At 43.4% G+C, this 25,461-nt stretch overlaps 1 protein-coding gene across 5 annotated transcripts in view; it reads left to right on the top strand.

The window, feature by feature from the left end:
* ERBB4 (erb-b2 receptor tyrosine kinase 4) overlaps positions 1-25,461 on the top strand; it is a 701,260-nt gene that overhangs the window by 640,068 nt on the left and 35,731 nt on the right. For all 5 annotated transcript variants that reach the window (XM_075607205.1, XM_075607203.1, XM_075607206.1 and 2 more), the window contains 5 exons: positions 15,182-15,337; positions 15,893-15,968; positions 16,189-16,335; positions 20,744-20,841; positions 24,977-25,147. In XM_075607205.1, coding sequence (XP_075463320.1) covers positions 15,182-15,337; positions 15,893-15,968; positions 16,189-16,335; positions 20,744-20,841; positions 24,977-25,147 — 648 coding nt within the window. The remainder of the gene's footprint in view (positions 1-15,181; positions 15,338-15,892; positions 15,969-16,188; positions 16,336-20,743; positions 20,842-24,976; positions 25,148-25,461) is intronic.

The raw sequence follows: 25,461 nt of genomic DNA, 5'->3' as shown, positions 1-25,461 counted from the left end.
AAGCAGTGGCAATGTTTATTTTTTACAAAAAGTTTATCGAGTTGATGGTAGTTATCAGCTTGCCCCTTACACGGGGATTGCCCTAAAGCCGCACTGAGCAGCGTGTACAGCTCAAGCAGAAACTGCTACCCATCTTTAATAATACGTGCCGTCCTTTTATCTAGCAACAGCACATATATTTGTCCAACGGCAGGAGGAAATGGTGCCTCCGTTTAGCATAACCCCACTTCTCACAAACACACGGACGGAAAGACGCACATACATAGAGAGGCAGAATGAGAAATACACACATGCATACGAAGAAAAACACACACAAAGAAACACAGCCTGGCACACAGACGCACAAATCTGTCTGGGATGAAGAACTGAAAATAAGTGGGTCTTCTTTCTGGACTCAGTTTTTGTTTTGGAATAGTTTTGCCATTACTGCAGCAGTCTGTGCCGATTGCCATTTTCTGCCATTTCATGTTTGCTATATAAAGTGTCCAGGAGGTTAAAATGGAGCTCTCCCCAGAGCCCATGGCAGTCTATAAATTACCGTGGTAACCTCAGAAGCTAGAGAGAGCACCTGATGGACATATGTCTTTTTACAACCTCATCTACTATGTAACTATGTAACTTCCACTTGGTGAAACCCAATGGGACTTAACAAGAATGCCATAGAGTGTGGTGTGGGCCTCTTCCTGCGGAGAAGGAATGAATGAGACAATCTCATGCACAAAATGTCCTCCGCAAATTGCGACGTGGATTTGATGAGCAGGATTCGGACACGCACGACCTTCATTCAGAATCTAATTAACCTCCATCACTTTGTTCTGCAAAGAGGAGAGCCAGCTGCACAGAGAAAAAGCCTGCTGACCGGGGCTAATTTCACCCTTTAGTTACATGTCTTAGTGCTGGAGAGCAGGCGTGCTCTGCAATGCACTGACTTCCAGGCTGGGCCTGTGTGTAACCTAACTGCGCGGTCCTGATGTCAGATCTAATTTCCCACGATTCAATGCAACTGCCCCCAGATGAAAAACCAACGCAGCCAATGCTGGGAGTTTCGGTTGGTTGTTTGTTTGTTTGCATTGGCACAGGATCATTTGCAATCTGTGTGGGGTCCGGTCTTCAAACCTCCGACTACGTAAAAGTAGCGCAGGCCCGGTGGTGGTCATGTAACCCCGTCAGCGCCAGAGGGGGTCGGCAATGCGTTAGAAGCAACTTTTGCAGCCGGAGACGGGAGAACTTGGTGCGTCTCTGTCTGTAACAAAAGAGGCAAAAATAGCATTGGGGATCCCAGTTTTTTTTAACCCAAGTCATTGGAATGAGTTGTTCGGAAGCTTAGGGGTTAAGGGGGCCGCGTTGTTGGTAAGGCTAGGAATAAAACGCAGCTGGCTCATTAGTGGACTCCCTCCGTTATTAGGGCTGTTAAGCACACAGCGATATGCCGTGTCCTGCTAATGAGGGAGATGGTTCCTGCTTATTTCTGCGGGATTACTGCTTAATTATAAAACACACAGGTTGGAAAAAAACAAAACAATTATGTCGTTCGTTAAACGGGCCCCCGTGGGATTGTAGAGGACGGAGGGAGGTCTGGGCCATTAATATATATATACGACTCACTTGGAAAGCCTCCGCTAGTATGTCAAACGGATTTGTACGGGTAACCCCTTAAGGACCAGGATGTGTTTCCAAGAAAAAGAAAGGAAACAGAAAAACAAAAAATAGTGCAATATGTTTCAACTTCAAATAAATGGCTTAAAGCAGCAGTCCAAGCTGCCATTTTTGTATTTTTCCCCTTTAATATGTGCATCAACATAATCCACACAATGATAAGTAATTAGCAAAATTGCTGATCGATACGTTCTCCTGTGATTGATCGTTGAAGATTCGGCTTGGGGGTTCACTAAATGGCTGTCGGTGCAGCAGAAGAGGACCAAAGATGCAAAGTTCTGTGGGGAAGATCATGTGACCAGGCAGTCACTAGGTACAATTGGTGCACTACTAGAGAGAGGGCAGGGCTCAAAAATGGGTATGCCAGAGCCTGTTTCAGAAGAAGAAGGGGATGCGACTTTGTAAATGGTTGCTATAGAAACAAAAAATTCTCGTTACATTATAATACATTAAAAAAGTATTTTCTGATAGTACAGCTGATTTATTAAAAAAATTAAAAAAAAGTAGTGTATGGCTTAGTCTGCATATTTAAGAACAATCGCCTAAACACTCACTCACAAGTGTAGGCGCTTTTCCAGGGGTACGGATGATGCGTTGTGTACAACAAATGGTTCTGATAGATGTTTTTCTCCAAGATCACCTCAAATAAGCAAGAGACAGATACACATAGTGCAGAAAACTCACAAACATATGTGAGTATCAAGCATATAGGACACAGTGGGGGGAATATTGAGCTTCTGGTTATCGATGTTTAACATGGCGACGTCTGTATCTTGGCGGCCTCCTCCACTCCTATACTCCAGACCTCCTACAGCGTCCCGGTAGGTGTGCGCCGCCTCCGCGAGATTAGCAGCGTGACCGCCGGTGCTCAGCTTCTCCTCCGATACCGTCCTCCTCAAATGTAGCCCGACGCATTTCACTGCACTTTGCAGCTTGTTCAGGGGCACCTAACATGGCAGAATCTCACAGCACACCTGTTAAAGGGGGATAAGTATAAAAAAGGGTGCAATTTGCGACAAGCACAGAGCATTTGCCTTCAATTGCGCCAGCGACGCGTATGAATCTTTCAAATTTTGCTTCTTACATTTGGCACAGGTATCTTGGGCATGGAGGGGGACACCCCCCAAACCTGACGCAAAGAGAGAGGAAATTCGCACCAGTTATCGCCGCAACTTTGATACATCTCCTTATAGTATTGCGCTGACTCTCCCCCCCCCCCCCCAATTCTTCCTATAATGACCCCCTTTAACTAGTGGAGCAAATTTGGGACACAAAAATGGAGCAAGCACCTTAATACATTGACACTGTCAAAAATTATGCAATTTGCACCAGTTTTGGAGAAATGCTACAATTTGCGACACTTGATACATATCCCCAAAGAGTGATCGTCCTAAAGGTTATGGAGCTCTATTATTTGTTGGTATTTTCACACCTACAGTACCACTGCTTTTTTATTTGCAAACTTACAATTCTACTTGGGTATTTTTTAAGGCAAAGGGAGTTATTTTATGAAGCCTGTACCGCTTCCTGATTTTATAGCATAAATATGGCCTAAATCATAAAATCCCTGGTGTCGGCTCCTGGTGACCTTGGGCAAGTAAGTTACTTTACCTCCCTGTGCCTCAGGCACCCAGAAATAGATAGCAAGCTCTGCAGGGCAGGGACTCGTGCCTGCAAAACTACATACACTGCCAACGCTATACAAGAAAAAAACATGATTTATTCTTGAATGGTCAAATAATCGAGGGGGGGGGGAATAGTAGCGTTTTATTTTTTAACTGGATTTTATTATAGTTGTTGGTGATTTATTGCTGTTTAAAAGTCATGCACATCCATGAACTGAACCTTGCACAGATAGCACACTGCAGATATATCAAGTCCGGGGCTGCAGCTACACGGCTGAGATAAGCAGAATACATTACACTGCTGGGAGCCTCCTCAAGGGTGAGACGTACAGGGTGACAGGCTGGCTGATTTTGGGAGAGCTGGGCAGGAGGGGAGGGGAGTTACTGGTGCCTTGCAGCTCTGGTTTCATTTGGTGTCATTACATGCAGGCACAGGCTGGTATCGTTCCACGGCTGTGCACAGCAACGTGGCACAGGGCCCCCCCCTCGAGATTGCCCTGCTGCCAGGTTGGTTGACAATGCAGGGCTAACCCTTCCCTGCCTGCAATGCATTATGCATTGTATGCACTACTGTCAGGAAAGGGTTATAGCTGTACAGTGCACCTTCATCTTACACATACATGTCCTCCATACAAAAGCACACCAGCAACAATTGCAGTTGAGTGAAATTGGTCGTAGTTGGCATCACTGATTTAGGGGGGTATTTACTAAAGTCTTCTGCAAATCTGGGTAACAAGACACCTGCAACAGAATTCCGATTGCTTACAGTAGGATTCATTTCCTTTGATAAGCACGGTGCGATTTTGGACCAGGTTTTCTCGCCGTTTTGTCGCTAGGAGTAAAGATGGTCGAATCCGGCCAAAGGTGTGGCCAAAAATCCCAGGCGTTTTTAGTTATTTAAAACAAATTCCCGGACGGCGACTTTATATTAACTATGCGGACATGTCCGTGAAAATATGGACGCAAGGTAACCCAGCTTGAGCAGGGGTGCGCAAACTGGTGGGCATGCCGCTTAAGGGGGGTACAACATTTTCTAAGGGGGGCGCCATGCTTAGAGACCCCGTGCTCTTCCCCACAACATGTCAATTGATTGCCAGGGGAGAGCGCGGGGTCTCTGTAACTGCCCCTTACTTTCACTCCGGCTTCTCTTGATGACATGTCGCCGTGACAACACGGCGAAACTGACACCGCAACGTCAAATAACAATGTGTTGCCATGACAACGCGACGGCACGTTGCCATGACAATGCAACATCGTGACATCACAGGACGCCGCAGAAATGAGATGCCGGAGAGCTGGTAAGAGCCAGGGGAGCTACTTAAAAAGTTTGGGCTGTGCCCCCCTGCCTGCTTTTCCCCTGGGTTGCGTCTCCCCCTTACCTTTAATGACGCTTTGAGGTCACGTGATGTCACATGACACCCATTGCCATGGAGACACGTGGACCGAAGACTGGTGATTGAGTTTACAGAGGCCTCGTGCTGAAGAGCATATGGCCTCAAACCGCTGCGCGCCCCCACAAAACTCCGGCGTGCCCCCCAGTTTTCGCACCCCTGCTCTAGAGAATACAACGTACTACTGTGTATTTGTTGATAAACGAAGAGTATCACTTCTTTGTTATCTTTAATCTGCAGCTCCAGTTTTTCAAGAAAAAATTACTTGTGATTTCAACTCCCTCGCTTCATGTTTTAAAACCTATATAAAACGAGGTAAAAATGCTTTGCCTGATTATTTCAAGGTTGAGAATTACCGATGCCGAAAGTCCGGCAGCACCCCAGTGCCACGGGACTTCCGGGATCTCAACCATCACATCCAGCCCCCTGATGTAACAAACGGAAGATCGCGCTCAGCGGAGCGCAATTTGCGCCTAGCATTTTTAGCATAAAGTACTGGGTACAGCGCAAGGTCCCCTGGCACGCCGGCGGCTGTGCTCTACCGGGTAATTCAGAAAGGCCGCAAAAGGGTTAAAAATCAGAAACGGCGACCGTGTTCGAAGTATTTGCAAGTTTCCACCATACACCCGCTCTCCCTCCATTCCTTCCCTCGGGGTTTACACGCTAACGATGACACTACTTGGGTTCTTGGCTTTTAGATCATTCCCTTCCTTCCTGACGATATAAATGATTGTACAGCTCTTCAACCAGAGACGAGATTTAATATCATAACGCGTTCACCTCTAGCCCTGCGGGGTCACAGGCTTTTATAGGTCCCGCGACCTCTGGAGAACCAAGAGGCTCAATTTCACAACACATCAATTCCCGGGGATGTGTGTGTGAAGAGAAAAAAACAACTTGAATACCGGTTATGTTGTTTCCCATCACTGCATAGTCTTTTAGGAAAGCCATGATGAAACCCGCCTTTTATCATGTTGTAATTTGCTTGCTGGCTCCTCTGCCAGTGAAAGGGTTAACACCAGAGCCACGTCCCCTAGCCGTGCACGCCGCCACGTGTGCTATACTAACTAAACGCGCACACACCAAATGCACGCGCCGGACACGCGCCCGCACGCGCACTATATAACAGGCCTAAGGATCTCTCAAGGAAGCAAAGCTTTGGCAAACCTGGTGCTGTTCTACAGAGCGGAAGCTTTCATACATAGTCCCCCGATGGATAAAATGAACCTGCTGGCCTATTCTAGTAGCTCCACAGTGTGACAAACCGCTTCTATAGGGCACTTAGCGGCGGCTTGGCACGCTTTGCTATTCTGTAAGCCCTTCTCGCATGTCCAATCCGTGTCTAAACGGGGTTTTTTTTAGAAGCGGTTTCTCTCCGGTTCTGCCAATCCGATCGCTTTGTCAAAAAAGAATCCAACTCGCGTTTTTTTAATTTTTTTTTATAAAACTGCTATTTTCGTAGCAAACCGCTACTAAAAACTTTTTATTCGCGCCCCTTAAGCGTGGCGAGACTGGTATGGCGAGTTACACCCAGTTACATGGGTTTGGCTGAGAGAGCTAAACCCATCAGCCAGATTGGGGATGGAGTTAACACGCACCTCGGGTCATTCCGCTCCTAAACCGCATACAATCCGGGAGGTTTGTCATTATTTTTATACAGGCGGTTTCCAAGAAGCGATCTGCAATAGAGAATGGCGGTTTCCAAGAAGCGATCTGCAATAGAGAATGGCGGTTTCCAAGAAGCGATCTGCAATAGAGAATGGCGGTTTCCAAGAAGCGATCTGCAATAGAGAATGGCGGTTTCCAAGAAGCGATCTGCAATAGACAATGGCGGTTTCCAAGAAGCGATCTGCAATAGAGAATGGCGGTTTCCAAGAAGCGATCTGCAATAGAGAATGGCGGTTTCCAGGAAGCGATCTGCAATAGAGAATGGCGGTTTCCAGGAAGCGATCTGCAATAGACAATGGCGGTTTCCAAGAAGCGATCTGCAATAGAGAATGGCGGTTTTGTCCCAAATTTCATTCCGCCACTTCTGAACATGACGCGTTTGGCACTGACAACTTCGGGGCTACGCGGAGCGGCCCCCAAATGTGTGTAATTTTACCCTGAATATTCTCTCGTAGCCTGGTTTAATCCGCCCTCTTGTAGCTGTGTAAAGCGATCCCTCGTCGTGTCTCTTAATCCTGAGGTTTCTGTAATAATAGGCAGCACACCTCATTGATTTTTAATTAATTTTTTTTTCCCAGCGACTCAAAGGAGAGCTGCTTCAGTCCACTGACATCTCACTACCTATTCAGAACCACATCCGTATTGATCGGCTGCCTAAGGAGCAGAAGTAATCCATTTTAAATACACTTCTTTGCGAGAGGTTGCGAGTCTGACAATGCAGACTCTTCATACCCATGTAATTACTGCGTGTCGGCAAGAGGTTAAGGCAGAGAATGTGGCTGTGATAACTTCGATTAGAAATTCAGACAGTCTGCCCGCTGAATGGGACATTTGGTCATGGCCAACTCGCCGCCGCCACCAAGACCCCGTTTGAACGCAGACGGAACCCGCAGCCGCCCCCAGCCTCTGGACCCTCCACCGCCAGGCGCTTCTAAGATAAGGTACGTTTTAAGGTAGGGGGTTAACTTTAGGGGTTTTACTGGTTAGGGTAAGGTGTTAAGGTTATTAGGGTGAGGGCTAATGTTAGAGACTTACCTTGGTGGCATAACGAGTGACGGTCGAGTGTCTCCGCGGCGAGGTCAATTGCGGCTAAATGCTTGTGGTCACTTGGTCACGGTGAAATGGCCATGACCAAATATCCTAGACTGGTGTCTCTGCCACACTGGGCCGCCTTCTGGTCTAATGCCACATGAATACAGGTCCACTTTGGTTCATCCTTCAGCCTCCAGAGTGCCACAGCTCCTCTGGCACATTGCGATCACGTGACCGCTCCTCGGAGCAATCATGTGATCACAACTTTTGCGTTCGGCCCCTTGAGTGGTGGTTGCTACGTCATGGTGGCATCCATTGGGTTAATGCAAGGGGGAAACGTTTTGCCCCTATCTAGTCAGCACTCAGCAGGACATTGGGCACACAAAAGGATATATATTACTCCAGCGTTATAATAATGCCCTTACCCTCTTACTGTATGTCTGTCCCCTACATACTGCAGAAAATAGTCATGGGAAGGTGGGGGAGTGGGGCTATGCGAGTTTGCAAGGTCCTCCATGGAATTCAGTGACAGTCTGCAGCAATGATCAGCAGACTGTAGGATCTTAATTTGCTTCCCTCTCATCTCCACCTCGCTTCAGACTTTCTCCTTTTCCTGTCCTCTAGCTGGAATAATGACTTATCACTTACTCATTCACAGAACTGCAGAGCGCGTCATATTTATCCAGAGAATAAGCCACTGAGACGAACGGCTCCTGGAAGCAATTTACATTCACTACTTCACTGCACATACTGTACCGATACTCCCTGCCTGAATCTGTAGGGGAAGGACTCTAATCTTTGAAACAAGATACCTTTTCAAGCTGTGATACATTGTGACTGATTAAAAAGTGTGTTCATGTATAGCAAAAATAACAGAGGCAGAGAACACACCTCCCCTCAGGAGACGTAGGAAATTAACCTTTACCCGGTGCCTTGTTGGTGCTGGTTTCAATACCCGCAGAGCAGTCTCTTACTCGGTTATGCTGAAAGAACCCAACCCCTCCCCCCCACCCTCCCCAAAAAAAACGTCAAGACAATGGGTCCCATCAAAGAAGAAAATAATCATTAAAGTTTGGTCATCACTTAATAGCAGGAGTCCTCAAGGGCCACCACCAGGTCAGGTTTTAAGGATTTCCCTGCTTCGGCACAGGTGGCTCAATCAGTAGCTGTCGTTGACCGAACCACTGATTTAGCCACCTGTGCTGAAGCAGGGATATCCTGAAAACCTGACTTGTTGGCAGCTCTTGAGGACTGGAGTTGGCCGCCCCTGCTTTATATTATGAATGGACACTTCCTTTTTTTTGTTACCTTTGTCAGTAAATGGGTTCTCCATGCACTGTGTTTTGTCTTTGGCTGCTAAGTTAGCCGGCAAAATGATTGTTCCATTTATACTGTAGATGAGACTCATTTTGCTCTCCAGCTGCTGACTAGTGGCATTTAAAACTGCACCCTAAACAATGCAACCAAGAGTTTCACCCACCCAAAGATACACTCCGTTCGAGTCAGGACTTTATTCTGTTTTTCTTTGTACAACATGTGATCAGCCTGAGTCGTCCTTATAAAAACCAAAGTCAAATGAAAGAAACATCCATGACATTCTTCCTGTTTTGGTTTGTGTTGGAACATCAAAGTCTAGTGGTATCCAGATTGCTGGTGGGTGGCCATATTGCTCTATCCCAGGTTGCCAGCTACATAGGGGTGACATGTAATGTAGCACTCTCTCTTACTAGGGAATGTAAAATGTAAAACGAATGCTGATAGATTGCACCTTTTGTAAGGTATCAGAACATGCAAAGGTCTCTAGTTATCTCCAAGACCAATAAGCTTATTATAGCTCCACTCCTTGTGATGGAAGTTTCCCGCCGTCCCTACGGGGCTCTCCGCAGATTTATTTGGATTGATTTAGGTACTTGCACAAAGAGACCATAAACTGAAGAGAATTAAATAAGGATTTCGTAGTAAATCAGGAAAGCTCATTTTGTGTGTTAATAGTCGCATTACATCACAAAATAGACACTACCCAGGGAATATCCATGAGAGCTTTTAGGACAACCATACTTAATGTTTTAGCTGAAAGAAATCAGCGGTGATTTATACATTTCAAGCATGTACTAGCGTTAAAGGATGATCACTGAATATGAGCACATGTCTGTATACATTAATACTAAGCATGACTATACTCTTCCAGCCATCTAAAGCTGCCTCTTCTTAGAGACGGGTGAATTTTTTTGTGTGGATTTGGATCCGCCTCAGATCGCCCGCTTCCTTTGGTCTCCGGGTTTCCTCGGATCTGTCTCAAAAAGGGCGAGTCGTCTTTTCCGGATTTTTTTTTTTTTTACCCCCGACATTCCAATGCACGGATTTTGCAATCCGTCGGAGGATTCTACCAATCCAATCCGTAGATTTAGAAACCCGCTGATGGATTTTAAGAATGTAATCTGCGGATTCTGCAATCCGTGCGCGGGATCCGTGCAGAATCCGCCGATTTTTGTATTGTTAAAATCCTTCAACGGATTACGGAATCCGCAGATTGGATTGTTTAAATTCACCAGCGGATTGTATCCAATGGCGGTTTTGGATGAAGCCGCACGGATCGAAACTGGAACAATCCGTCAATGGATTTTACCCCGCGGAACGGATTTTGAATGGAAAGCTCGGGAAATTCTGAGTAATGGATTTTGACGGTTTCTCCCATCTGTACTGGAGACCCAGCAGAGTGCCTAATAATGTCAGCCCCTAAAACTCCACTGTCATTAAGGACAGCTGTTGGAGTATTTAAATCAGAGATAAAAGATTAACCAATCAAAATACTCCATTCAGCAAAGCTTCACAATGGCACTTTCAAGCACGGAGCATTTTGATTGGTTCAGACAGCTGTCACAGATACAATGGCCTTGTCTATCTTTCAGCTGTCAAATTAGCACCTGGAATGTTCCAATCTCCCACAGAGCTTGGGGGGGGGGGTGGCGTGGGAGGGGGGGTTGCTCCACATTTGGTTTTTAAAACACGTGTTTGTTCTTTCAGTTTACATTTTTGAACAGTGAAACCCTTTTTCACCCAATGCTTCTCCAACATTTGCAGGGTTAATAAAAGCAGTTAACCAACATAGTCATCCTTAGCCATTAGCTGCTCAACCATTTGAAGAACTCTAAATACTTTACCAGGCCCTGTAGCAAAGATTATTTGCAATTACTTGAAACCAAAAAAAAACATGTTTTTTTTCTCTTACGTAATGTATTTCATTCTTTGATCTCCAAGTACTTTTAGACACAATTAATACATGACTGAAGGTATTGTGACCCACTTATAATTGATCCTCATTATATCTCTCTTGGATGAAAGTCTTAGGGAGCCTGTGGGGTTTCTCATGCTCTGCTGTACCCTGATATGAGGTCGGGCCGCCTCCCTCGCAGGCTGAAGCCCCCCTCCATCGCAGGCCAGAGACCCCTCCCAGCCGGCCTGGCAGATTTCTGGCTTGATACGGCTTTTTTTTTTTTTATTATAGAAAATCTTTCAGCCGAAAACACAACATGCACACAACCATCTCTGCGATTTAATCCATGGGTAGCCAACTTCAGCCCTCAGGGGCCACCAACAGGTCAGGTTTTCAGGATACCCCTGCTTCAGCACAGGTGGCTCAATCATAATGACCGATCCACGGATTGAGCCACCTGTGCTGAAGCAGGGAATCCTGAAAGCCTGACCTGTCGGTGACCCTTATGGGCTGGAGTTGGCCGCCCCTGTTTTAATCCATTGAGACTCTTGAATGGGTTGGGATGCATTCCCAACGTAAACGAGTTACAGTGACACGATTAATAGGTTAAAACTAAAACAAATGCAAGTATTTTAAACCATATTGGAACGTCAATCAGACGTTATTGCTTTGTTTATTCACAACAGGGACTAGAACTGGGGGAGGGGGGTGACTATCAATCCTGTTTGCCCCACCCCAATGATACAGAAATTTGGTTTATTCATGCCCTATATGAGTACCAGTTAGATAGAAATGTAGTTAATAACAGAGACAAATCAATAATGAGGACAGAACAATATTTACCGCGCATGCATTGTAAACATTTAAACGCAGGAGGCATCCATCTTTCAGTTCTGATGTGGGAGGGTGAAGAGCATTGAGATTTTCTACCAACTCTTTTGGCTCCTGCTTTAGTAGAACAGCACAAACCTGTCTTTCCCCCATACCTTGTTAAAACCATGTACGCCATTCCATGGTCCTACATGACAAACTATACATTTAAGTAAATAAAGTGGGCAGAAGGCATTCGCCTTTGTCAAGGCTGCCCTTTTTGATTCGGGCATCATAGAGGTGGGAGCAGCCTCACGGGACTGTAAAGCATGATTCGTCAAGTATTTATTTATAAAATGTTTTACCCGGAAGTAACAGGAAAGATGATCCAGGGCTCCACGGGTTTTTAGCAAACAAATGTATTCATAATACACAACGTTTCGGCCTCACTTAGGCCTTTGTCAAGTGACTGGTAATGAGGCCTACGTGAGGCCGAAACGTTGTATAATATGAATAAATTATTTTGCTAAAAACCTGTGGATCATCTTTCCTGTTGCTGTATACTTGGATTGCTGCAGATAGGCCATCCTTGAACCAGGAGCTCCGGCATTGTGCGCAAGTATCGCGTTTTTTTTTGCATTTATTTGCACTGTTTTGGTGTGCTACATACCCACATACCTTTGCATATTACCAGGAAGTAATACATTGAGCGTTACCTCTCGTTTTCAAGTATGTCCTGTGCATAGAGTTAAGACAAATAATACATGGTTACAGTAATTTGGAAATGAATGGGAAACCCCACTAATGATATAGAGAATAGGTTTTTTTTGTTTATTTATGAAGCTGCAGGTGACGTTGCTGTATGCTTAAGCTTTTCATACTGTGGATAGCCTGAGTCACAGCTGTATTTTGAGGGGCAAACTTGGCTAGAAACGTATCTCTCTTGGGTACACATGCAGCCAACTATCTCTGTCGGTGCAGTCACAAAATCTGTGTTCACCTTATTTTCCAGACAAAGGCCAGTCTGGTGAATGACGTCTCATCTCTCCTTGTGCAGCCATATTGTGTTAGACATCAGTCAAATACAATTTAATGTTCTCTTCAGACAGTCTCCTTGAATTGAACTGCTAAATGTACTTGTAGTTCATGTTTTCCAAATGGAGCTGCTCCCTGCCACTGCCCTTCAGAGCAGACTAAGAAGCTTGCATGAGACCGAGACGTGGAAATTGCATTCTGCACGGTCATTCCTACAAGTGGACGCTCTGGGGTTTATTGTTTAGCATATTCATTTCAGGATGTCCGATCTTCTATTAGACCAATATTCAGTGCCATGTACTCAGTGGGTCGCGTGACCTAATGTTGACCATGTACTTAATTGTGAAATCCCCAAATATATTTAAAGCTGCAGTTCAAGCTGCTGTTTATTAAAAATATATATATATATATTTGTTTCCCATTCAATATGCGCATCAATACAATCTGCACACTGACAAGTGATTAGCTACGCTGCAGATCGATCCGTTCTCCTGTAATCGACTGTAATAGATCGCTTGTTCAGGGTTATTTAATTAATTTCTTGCACAGCATTGTGGGCAATGTAGTCCTGGAATATGACTGACTGGGCAGTTACTAGATACAATTGGTGCACTGATAGAGAGAGGGCGGGGCTCAAGAGCCAGAGCCTATCAGAAGAGGAAGGGGCTGTCACTTTGGAAATGCTACATTAAAAACATTAAAAATGTCTTTAAAACATTCTTTTTTTTTGTTTTTTTAATGCTACAAGTATTTTCTCATAGTACAGAACTGATTTATTAAAAAAAAACACACACATGTAGGATTTTGCTTGAACTGCTGCTTTAATAGGCCCTTCCAAAATAATTTGATACCAATATTTTTGGGGGGGAGGGGGAATGTAAAAGTGTTGGAGGATTTGAAAGGGAAGTGTGTAATTAGGATTAATAAATGTAATTTCTTAAAGAACATATAGAGATTTTGTTAACAGCGAGATTTGCTTTTTGAATCTTGAAGTGCTGAAGTGTCCAGGAAAGAAATGCATTCCAGAGTATTGTAATGCACAGTATTGCATAGAGAATTGTTGCTTTGAACAGTGTTGCTTAAGAGTATTGTAATACTGAGTGTTGGCTTACATGGCATTGCATTGCAGAGTATAGTATTGCAGATTGTTGCATTGCATACTGTTGCCAACAATTGCATTGCAGACTAATACTCTACAAGGCTTTCTAGTTCTAGGGAATCATGTACCAGAACAGGTCACCTGCTCCAGCACGTGAAGAATCCCAGCTATCTCACCTGTTACAGCGGTGTGCATTTATATTTAATGAAACCCCTATTTATTAGCCTATACTCTCATGTTAACTGTGATTACAGGATGTATAGATATAATAGGTGCTCTGGGTCCCTATACTCTCCCCATTTTTGGCGTGACCCTTTAAATTGGGCTGCCTAGAGCCCTGTGTAAATGAACACTTTGTGGTTAATTATGGTGCTTGTAATTCCATTAGCCGCTTCATATAATGACTTGGCCACAGAGCAATGGTAAGGCTGCTGCCTCTTTAACCATTTCAGTGACAAAGCGGCCTCAGCTGCTGCCTCTTTAACCATTTCAGTGACAAAGCGGCTTCATATGTATTGTAAAGCAATACATTCATTTAAAGCATTCGTTTCCCCCCCATCCTCTCATTGTTTTCACTTTTGGGAACAGCCTTGTAGAGCACTACTGCAGTTTTTATTTTTAGGGCCTTATTGGCATATACTCCATATATGCCAGCAACTTCTGTGGCTGCCTCCCAAACAATACTGCAGACATCCTAGGGCCACTGCAATGTATATTTTATCAACATGATTCCCCCCCCCCCTCCTATTTTACCTACAAATACATTGAAATGTAGATCAAGTATTCCTGGCATTGGAAAGAAACGACAAATACAGTAGAAATAAAAAATAAAAATTCAGAATACCACAAAAAGCAGCGATTCTGAACAGGGAATAAAAGCTAGAGACTACGTCGAGTGTTACTGTAAGTAGGTATCGTGTACATTTCCGTTTCTGTGAGAGCAGAAGGCTGGTGTCCTCAGAGCTGAGAAATGCTTTGGGGAGACACGAGACATGCGTTGAGGTATTGTTGGCTTATCTGTCAAGACACCTGGATGGTTCATTAATAGCAAACAGCTCACAACAGAATGAATGTGCTCAGGATACAGACACAGAGCATGGATCTTGTCTAATAGTCTTAACATCCAAGAGTACGGCATTAATATGGAGAAGAGAAGAATTGGAGGATTGCCACGGGAGACTGTGACATTAATTTACTCTGTGCATTGAGGCTGTTTACACTAAATGAATACACTCTGACAAGAAGGGGCCAATTATTTACTTATTTAGCTTTCGTAACTGTTTAAAAAGGGAAGAACCTGGCAAAACCACTTGAATCAAGTCCTTCTATTTTTCAGGGGGGGAGGGGGGATAAATCCCTTTAAAGATACCATGTTGAATTGGTGTATTAATGCACTTGTAGAGGTTAGATAATTCAACTTTACTTTCTCTAGCCAGGATGCTCTTTTTAGCATGAATGTATCAATGTACTTTACATCTGTCTCACACTCTGTTCAATTTGGGGAGTGTCAATAATAAGAGTTAGTCAGCGTTAAGTGATGCACATACAACATTAAGGTATGTGTCAAATTCTGTGTTGAATAATATCTATTAGTGCGAGCTTGCTTTGTTAGCTGTCAGAAGGTAATTGCCACACTTGTTCTGTGCTGTAGGGTATGATGTACCTGGAGGAACGTCATCTTGTCCACAGGGACCTGGCAGCCCGGAATGTTTTGGTGAAGTCTCCCAACCACGTGAAGATCACAGACTTTGGACTGGCCCGACTTCTGGAAGGGGATGAAAAGGAATATAATGCAGATGGAGGAAAGGTAGGCACCTAATATCATGTTACAACAACATATCGTTGTAGCACCAAAAAAGACAGAGCTTACTTATTCATCAGGATTATGCTGTCTTCCATTTAAGATCAATGCCACTGCTGTTTTAACTCTTAAGTTACTTTACCCAAAGCCTGCATCATATGACATGGGCACATAGCGATTAGTGTAGCACGTGAAATGAGAGATGTAGAGATCACCAACAGGCCACCTAGGATAATAAAATGTGGGTTTCAACACACTGTAATGGAACATACAGAGGATACTTTCATTCCACACAGGTTAACATGATCTTCCATGCAGATATGTTGTCTCGGTGTATTGTAACAGGGGCATCATTTTGTTTGATATCTCAAGTTAATAAGATCAACTGAAATGAGTTTGGAGCTTCAGCCTTTTGATTGAGGTCCACTCCATATAACATCTATGGGTTTATACACTCAGTGAGAAAGCGTCCCATGTTTACCACTGTTGAGAAGAAGGATTCTTGGACTGATGGACTTTGTGATCTTTTACAGTACTGGTAATTCTTATGTTTTAATTCAGATGCCGATTAAATGGATGGCCCTGGAGTGCATCCACTACAGGAAGTTCACCCATCAGAGTGACGTCTGGAGCTATGGTAAGTGGTGTATTGACTAAAGTTTTTTTTTAATGTCAAGTGGTACATTTAGTTTAACTACACAGCGGAATATTTCAATAATTATATGTGGTGAAAGACAATAATAGCATCAATTATGTTTTTGAAAGTGAAAAATAATGGATTGCATCTTTAATCAGCCATAAGCTCTTCAGCTACTATAGGTTGCGTCTTGAGTATAACAATAGTTCCTGTTTTGTAGGGGTCACTATCTGGGAGCTAATGACCTTTGGTGGGAAGCCCTATGATGGAATCCCAACGCGGGAAATCGCTGACCTGTTGGAGAAAGGGGAGAGACTACCGCAGCCTCCTGTTTGCACCATTGATGTCTACATGGTCATGGTAAAATGTAAGTTATTCCTCAGGTCACTGAACACAGCGATAGAGGTGCCCGGGAGACTTTTTTTTTAAATTATTTACTGAAAACAAATCTGTGTCATATTAAAGTATCTACTGTACGTTAATGAGATGTGAGAAGCACACTTAGGGCCAGTAACACGTTACATGTGGGCAGGAACATGTACATACTGTAGCATGAGACGGCTACACAGCACAACAGAGAGGCCTAAAGTGATTAGAACTTAAGAACATCAAGTGTACATAGGGTACTTTTATCAGGTTAAAGGTATATCTCACTGTATTGTATAGGATACAGTGTTTATTAAACTCATTTTCTAGTGTTAACATCTCTGTTTTTCAACAGTGACTGGCATGCCCAAATCGTTTAGAGATCAGTAAGGACAAAAAGGTGTGAGGGTTTTATTGGCATTGTAATGCTAACCTACACCAACAAAGAACTTGGGTCCAAAACTCTGTTGACTTGAATGGGGTTTTTAGGACGTTTGTGGTGCAGTCACCCACATTGAGGTGTATTGAATTATCCCTCTAATGCAAGATTCCTTTTGGATGTATCAGGCCAGTGGTGCTAAGAAACAAAGGGAGGTGCCCTCCTATGAGAGGGAGTTTTCACAGGGCTAAGTGACCGTGTGACTGTGTGTCTGTCTGAAATATCAGGCGACCTATTTATTACACTGCTGTATATGGTAAGCGAACCAGCATAGAATGTGTTCCCCTTTTATTAGCAATGGCTGATTGCAAAGTGCCGAACTAACTCACTGTCTATGTTGCAGCGGGATAAAGCAATGCAATATGCTGTAAACATGCACATTGCTGATATACGTGCCCCACATTGTAATTAGATAACAGCAAGTCATTTGTTTCTTGAAGTGCGTCTCTCCAGCCCATTCTTCTCATTACAATCGGAGTCTCCCTGAGGCTTCTGGCTTCATTTAAGTGCGATTAACCGCCCACTCCCTCCGAGATGTCCCTTCTCCCTCTCTGGTTTATTCCGAAAGGCCACCGCATAACACCACAATAAACCTGTGACAATGAATAAGCCCGTTATTAATAAGAGACTTTGGGCCCATTCTGTGTTCATGACAGGAATGCAGAGTCTTCTATTGCCATCTGCTGACTCAAACAGATCCTCCCATAAAGCAGACAGTGCGTCTCCCAGTGTGTGTCTTTGTTGTGGGCTGAGTGGCTTTTTTTTTGGCACGTAGAAACATGGGGGTCTGTCAATAAGGAGTCGTTGTTTTGTTTTACATCTGTTATGATCTTCAGCACCACAAGTTGCTACAGAGGTGTCAAGACTCATCGTCTTCAGAGCCACGGCCACTTGCGGGCGTTGCGCCAAAGGAGTAATGCTGTAGGGGGTCCCAGCGCCGCAGACTTTTGCTGGTTCCTCCGCGGCGCTGGGGGACAGTCCGTCTTGCTACATCTGTATGCCATTATTTATGTTGGCGCACGTTTTCCTATTCTCTGTATGGCGTGAGTCATGTTCATACATAGGATGTATTAAGAATTGTTTGCGTCTACCTTCATATGTCTTTTACAGCCCCCCGAAAACCGTAACTCACAACTTAGACGCATTTCTGCCACACAAAAGTGGCACGTGCCGGTAGTTTGGTTTTCCACGTGCCGCACACAACATGCAAACTCCACCTCTAACTCAACCCCCTAGCGTCTTTTTTTTTTTTCTTTGTCAAAAAGACGTTGACGCACACTCCGCACAACACACAAAAAATGGTTTTACACATGGGAGCATGGAGACGTACTAGCTTGTTCTTCTTTTGTGTGTCTGTTTTACGACAAAATCACATATGCCAATGTTTTTTACATAGCCTCCATAGATGCTAATGGCATGTAAGGAACATGAGACCGGCGTACAGAGATGTCATCCACCAGGGATCGATGTCAATGCATTTTAGACTTTCTAGACTCATTCTCTTTTCCTAGGTGTGTTAGTGTAGCAGGGAGACAGATAAGTAAACACATGTCAACCCAGGCATAATAACATCATTGTTATTTCTGTTGGGCGTTTCAACATTCAGCGCTGTGCTTTTACATATGTAGGAGCGCATGAACTATTTTAACAAGCAACAAGATGTTATACCTTTTTTTTACATTTGATGATTTTAAATGCTTTTGGGTATATTTATTGTGTATTTAACGTAAAATGTAAATACTGTATTTGGAAGGGTAAAGGCTGTACAGTATCTGTCATGGGGAGAGGGAAGCGATTATAAGCAAAGATCTCTGTCTTCCTAGTCACTGCCAAACTAATACTTTGAAGCTGGATCCCTGACTATAAATAGAAAGGTAGATCACGGAATTCCATCAGACTCTCCTCCTCCTCCTCCTCCTTCTCCGGCACTCTGCTTTTACATAGACGGTCTTACATACAGTACATTATGCTGTGTGACTGTCCAAAGCGGTCTAAGGCCAGGTCCATAGTGCCTTCGCCCGTGCGGAGGCGTGCGCGGCTGTGACGTCACCCACTTAAAGCGGTGCGTTTTAGGCCATGGTACATGCGCCAACGTGGGCGTGTCAGTGACGTCACAGAGCTGGTTCGCCCTCATTGGGCATGTGAAAACTTCCAGCAGCAGCAGGAAGAATAGCGGAGCACAGCCAAAAAAAAGCAGGGTGAAAGCGTGGGTGGTGACTACAAAATGTTTATTGAAACAGACGGGTGTAGCTGATGGACCCTCATTGGGCAAACCGCTCACATGACCTATCTGTCGCGCTGAGAAATCAGTTTAAATGATTTCTCACGCAACGCGCACCCCCTCCTGCTTCTGCGCGGACTCGCCGCATGGACGCGGACACTGCGTTAAGGCAGTCTGTTCGGGCGTCCGCACGGTCTGCAGTACCATCGCCCCAGCCCAACTCAGCATAGTGATACCAGATTTTTCTCAGTGGCTTCCTATTTGTATACCCCAAAATTAATATTAACACAACAAAAACACACAGGGAAAGGTATTCCTGGAAACAAGTCAAATATACTGTACATGTTAGACGATGCTTCGTTTTTGTAAATAAGAAAGAAGTTCTATTCTATACCTTCCCTGACCATCAGCCACTGACTGTCATTACAGACCATAGATTGAATTTATGAAAATGTCGTTCCTGTTTTTTTTTTTTTGTTTTATTATTATTATTCTCTAAGCAGAAAAACAGCACCAGATTAATTTATCTAAGAATAAAATATATTTTAATCTGGTGATGTTTCCTCCCCAGAAAAAAAACTGGGGAAATGACCCTTTTTGACTAACTGCTATGCCGTCGGATATCTACCAGAATAATGTGCGAAGGTGTTAAATCCTTCTGAGATTGGCTGCCATGCTTTAAAATGCTTGTGCTTTTATCTTTTCAGTATAAGCACAGACTGGACATGCTCCAGTAGGCAGGGAGTTTGAGAGAGAGGAGGCAGGGGGATGATGTATACATTCTTCCTGTGAATGCTTTGTTCTGGAGAGAGACAAGTATTTCTCCTTGGCACACTCTCCTGTGCTAGCATGGGCAGCCGCAACGGCAGCCGCAACGCATTGCCATCTAACCACCACTAGAGTGAGAACACGGCTGCAGGGGGTTATTTCTTAACCTTTAGACAGTGTCGGGAGTCCTCCGGCCCCTTCCGGGTCGCGTGATGCAGCAGGCGCCAGGATGCCGGAGACGTAAGCGAAGGGGGCTCCACTTCCATTTCGATTGGGGCTGGCAATGGGGTAGGGGGGGGGGAGGAGAGGGGAATAGGAGTTTCCATGTGATCGGGCCCTTACTGACATCCAATGAGCGAACTTCACAGCAACAAAGTGAGCTTTGTTTAATGTGAGTGAGGGAGCTGATATCTGGGAGCCTCCGCTCGGATAAGTGGGATTCTTTGCGGATCAGCGAGGCTCACTCCGGATATAATGTGTTGTCCTCCAATAAGCAAGACGTCACAGATACAGTGAGGTGGTAATCCAGGGCCCAAGACTCGTTCCGAAAGAGAGCTGTTGATTTCCAATGACTAAATATCACTACAAATATTACAGCGTTCTTTCAGAGGCCGGAACATATCTTTACGATAAATCAAGCTGGTACTGATGAGGTGGAATAATAATGAAGCTAATTCAGTTTAGCATATCTAATCTAAAACGATTTCACTACATGGCCATCCTTAAAAAAAAAAGTTCAATTATAGAGCAACTTTAGGAAAATTCACCAGGGTTCCCATGACTAATGGGACCATAAAATCTTTTACTCTGTGTTTTCTCCAGCATAAAGAATCCCTTGAGGTTATATTGGGAAAGCAGAAATAGCTATTACTGAATTTGTAGGACTATTCCTTCAATCCATTCCCACCTGTTGGTGTCTGACCGCAACCCGGCAAGGGAACCAGTCAGCAGAAGAATAACTGTCACGTATTCACCCCCCAGGTTGGATGATTGATGCTGACAGCCGTCCCAAGTTTAAAGAGCTGGGTGCAGAATTCTCTAGGATGGCGAGAGACCCTCAGAGATACTTGGTCATTCAGGTGAGTCTTTATAAACAGAGATACAGACCAGTCCAGGGGTAATGTTATCCCAACCCCAGGTACAGTATATGATTAAGAGCACTGTATGTCCTCTGCAGGGAGAGCATTGACCAGAGTGTTTCACTGGGCCCATTATGAAAATTCTATTGTTCTGTCATTGTAGTCAATTGATTGGCATTAGATCCTTATACCTTTTCCATTTGTTCTGTTCTCATTCATTAGTCCTACTTCCCTTCCTCCTCTTGCTGCACTTTCATTGTGTCCCTGACCACACTTCACACATCTCTGTTAATGTAATTTCACTGTACCTGTTCTATTCCCACTGTTTTTCCTATGCATCTTTTTCTTCCGTTCATTTCTTCTGTATCTCTCCTATTTCTGTTGTACTCGTCATTGTACGTTTATCGTATCTGTTTCGCTCCCATTGTACTGTACCTGCTGGTATTAGTAGGTTTGCCAAACAGATCCCTCTCTGTAAAGTTGATCTATTCTATTTTCTATCATTCTGCTTTTTAAAATGGGCAAAAGAGCTGTAAATCCCATAATGCTTTGAGAAAGAAGCGTATAAAGGGCTGGATCAGCATCCCCACGAAAGTGAAACTGTTATGTAGATGTATTTTTTATTCTCATGTTGTTATGTTGGCACAGCTTCATTCTGTTGCATTTGTGTGTACTGTTCTCCCTTTCTATTCGTAATGCTGTCATTGGCAGCTGGAATCTTTCCATTGAGCCCATTGTGTCTGCATTACTGCCATTGTTGCTAGGTGAAAGATAAAGTGCCACTGTGATATCGTGGAGTTGTTCTCTTGCCTTGCTCTTACTACTGTAGATGGAAACGTAATTGCCACAGCCTACGCCAGGCTACCTCTTTCTGATTGGCTGCAAGTGTGTAAGGGGGTTTATTTAGTACTTAAAAGGGCAGACCCCCAAAAATTCACAGAGACCATTGTGTAAAGAACGTAGCCATGTAATTGGCTTCCTTAAACAAATGTAATTATTTCTTTTTACTTCTTTGAAAATTATATAAAATTTTCTTATCATCAAGGACTCAGGAAAATACAATAGAAGGTGTAGGCGAGGTACTGCTCAAATCACACTGGAGCTAAAATACTTGCTAGAACGGACTTCAGATACAAAAAAGAGGGCAGCGCTGGTATAATAACAGAAGCTAGAAACACAACAGTGATGATAAAATGCACACATTCTAAGGTAAAGAACCTTAGAAATGAGAGAAATTCAATAACACTACTCACACAGCCATATGTGAGAACACATGAGATAATGGTATCTTTCTGGCGTCCTACACCCAGTATCCTCCCTTGTCTTGGATAAGCCCCAGGGACCGTAAGACCGCCACGGATAAGCCTTCCTTCACAGCAAGAAGAAGCCCTCCTTGGCTGGAACCAGACACAATAGTAGTGAGTGGCTTGCGTCTCTCCCGTGATTCCAATGAGGAAGAGACTGCCCCGACGGTATAAATACCCCAGGTTGTCCCAGGTCAGATAATGTGACTAACGCAGGTTATTGCCCAACAAGAGCCGGCAGACAAGACACTAATTGGTGACATGATCAAGTTATTGAGAAGAGCATGGCGGAAATGGATATTTGAGATACTTAACCCCTGTTAGTATGGGAAGTTCCACCCTAATGCTCTGGGGTAATGAGGTCCTGAAAGACTTTCCTTGGAGCTGTGCAAAGTTTGAAGGTGGAACTCATGTGCTGCTCTTTTTGTTTTTGATGTCAACTCATAACAGTTCAAAAAAAAAACTTTCAGACAAAGAAGCACCAGACCGTGTCAAACGCTGTCCAGAAATTGATTCTGTAGGAGAGGGAGATAAAATAAAAGAAACTCAGAGCAGCACAGAAGTTGTGATGTGGATGGGCTCGTTTGAGGCATAGCCTTTCTGATCCAGTCAATATGTCCCTGGCATAAATCAAATTATACAGCTGTGGGAAGACTGTCTTGAGATATATTCCAAGGGCTACTTAATGCTGCTCTGTGGAGCATTGTGATGGACTCGTATAACCTTTTTTTATTTGTGTGGAACTGAAAGCTTTTATCTTCTAATGATAATTCTCGAGTCCTATGCAGGGCTGACAGTCACGGTTATATAGGGAATAAGAGAAAATCAAATACAAGATCTAAACCTTGGGGTTTATACTAAAAAGGAACAAACCAATACTTAAATGAAATTTAAAAAAAAAAAAACAGGCATGACATGAACGAGTATGGCAATAATTAGGAAGAATTGTGTATGTGTAGGTCAGTGTTTTTAAACCTTTTTTAAAATTTTTTTATTAAGGAACGCTATAGCTATATTTTGCAAATCCGCGGAACCCCATCCCTCTCTAAAAGCACGTTTGAGATCAAATGCATTGTAAATTCTTTGTATTTGAAAATGGCAAGGATCCCTTTAGAGATGCCCGTGAAACCTAAGGGTTCCTAGGAAACCCTGTTTAAAAACACAGGTGTATGTAATGCATCAAACAAAACACAAAGGGAGCCCAGAGCTACTTCCAATATGACAAAAATACACAGTGAAATACATATATATATATATATATATATATATATATATATATATATATATGTATTTCACTGTGTATTTAACCAAAGGGTTAAACTAAATGACCCTTTTTTCAAGATATATATATATATATATATATATATATATATATATATATATATATCTTGAAAAAAGGGTCATTTAGTTTAACCCTTTGGCCAAAGCATTATAAGCCTGCGAGCCACTTCAAGGCATGACCATAATATCGCAGGTCCTAACACTAACTGATTAAAATTCTTATTTACCTGTATAATTACAAGAAGAATGATCCGCATTGAATCTGTCACAAACAGCTGCATGCATTTGGGTTGATATGAGCTTACTGGGTATCTGTGTGTATGTAATCAGCTGAGGTGTTAGCCATGAATGAAAAGTCATGTAGAGAAGTGATTTCCAGCCTTGTCTTTAATGGGAGAAATGGTGCAGACCAATACTTCTTGGTTTTCCCCCAACCTACTAACAAATCCACCCATAACTATATATAACTGTGTTCAACCCAAATCTCCCCACACGTGGATTTGCAGTCTATAAAATAGAAATGATAAGCTATAGATATATGTAAAAAGACAAATACAAAAATAATACGCTCAAAGTTCATATACTCCAGTCGCTTCCTCAGTCCTTAGAGTTTGGTTTTTCTGGATCTTCCAGGTCACACTCTGGGATATTTTCATAAAATAAAGAAAAAAACAGGGCAAGCTCATCCAAGTTTTAGTAGTAAGACAAATGTAAAAACAATTGTAGCACACAATTCTCACAATTGAATATCACAATAAGTTAGATTAGATCAATTAGATTATAAGCTCTTCGGGGCAGGGACTCCTTTTCCTAAATGTTACTTTTATGTCTGAAAGCACTTTTTCCCATTACATGTTATTTGTATTTGTTATTTCTGTGCTTATCACGTGTGTTATTGCTGGGAAGCGCTACTGTATGTACATGAATGGCGCTATATAAATAAAGATATACGTACATACTTAAGTTGCTCCAACATGTGCTGTGTGGAAACTAAGATGCAGTCTTTGCTATCCAGTTGCTATTCACCCATCACAAACATTCCAACCAAAGTCCCTTCCTCAGCACACCCACAGAGTCCACCGATCATCATGGCATTAAAACACTTGTGGTCCTGCTGTCTTTAGCTGTAATATATTCAACGAGCAGAACAAGCCAACAGAGAATGGGACATGAAAACACGCAATATATTTCATACTTATAGAGTTGCAGATCTTGCCGACGTTTCTGTCTGGATGGGCGTTACTCAGGACTTCTTCCGAAGAGAAAAATCTCTCAAGGCGCCTTCTTCTTTTGCAGTACTGTGACTTTCATGTTTTATCCTAAGAGCAATTGTAAAGGTGAATTACCTGACATTATTGCGCCTCCTATGTCAGGAGCATAAGTACAGCTCCCAGCACTCATTGCTGCAATGTCAGGGGAAGAGTATAGAAAGTCTTGCAAAAGAGCCTAAGGAAGCAGTGGATTGAATGCTTCGTGGAATTTATTGCAGGTTTAAGTGAATTCTTTTGACCAAGCTTCTGTTTCGTCTTCAAAACTTTCTGCTCATTCAGGGGGACGATCGTATGAAGCTTCCCAGCCCCAATGACAGCAAGTTCTTCCAAAACCTTCTGGACGAAGAGGACCTTGAAGATATGATGGACGCGGAAGAGTATCTGGTCCCCCAGGCCTTCAACATCCCACCTCCTATTTATACCTCCAGGACAAGAATTGACTCCAACAGGGTAAGTGCTAATTCCATGAAACTGGCAAGAGATGCTGTAAGTTACATGTACATGATTCAAAAGATAATGAGTTAGAAGAAGAAAATGACAGAGGGAAATATACCCTAAGTATATTGATATTTAAATTATTTCATTCTTAAAGCAGCAGTCAACATTAAAAAAAAATGTGTCCCTTTAATAGGTGCATCAATACAATCCCCACAATGATAAGTAATTGTCTAAGTTGCCGATCGATCCGTTCTCCTTTGATCGAAAGTCGAAAATTCGGCTCGGGTTCACTAAATGGCTGTCAGTGCAGCGGAAGAGAACCAAAA

The sequence above is a fragment of the Ascaphus truei genome, chromosome 7 (genome assembly GCF_040206685.1).
Source record: "Ascaphus truei isolate aAscTru1 chromosome 7, aAscTru1.hap1, whole genome shotgun sequence".
NCBI lineage: Eukaryota > Metazoa > Chordata > Amphibia > Anura > Ascaphidae > Ascaphus > Ascaphus truei.
The sequence above is the reverse complement of the archived record's forward strand: the minus strand, read 5'-3'. Positions and strand labels throughout refer to the sequence as shown.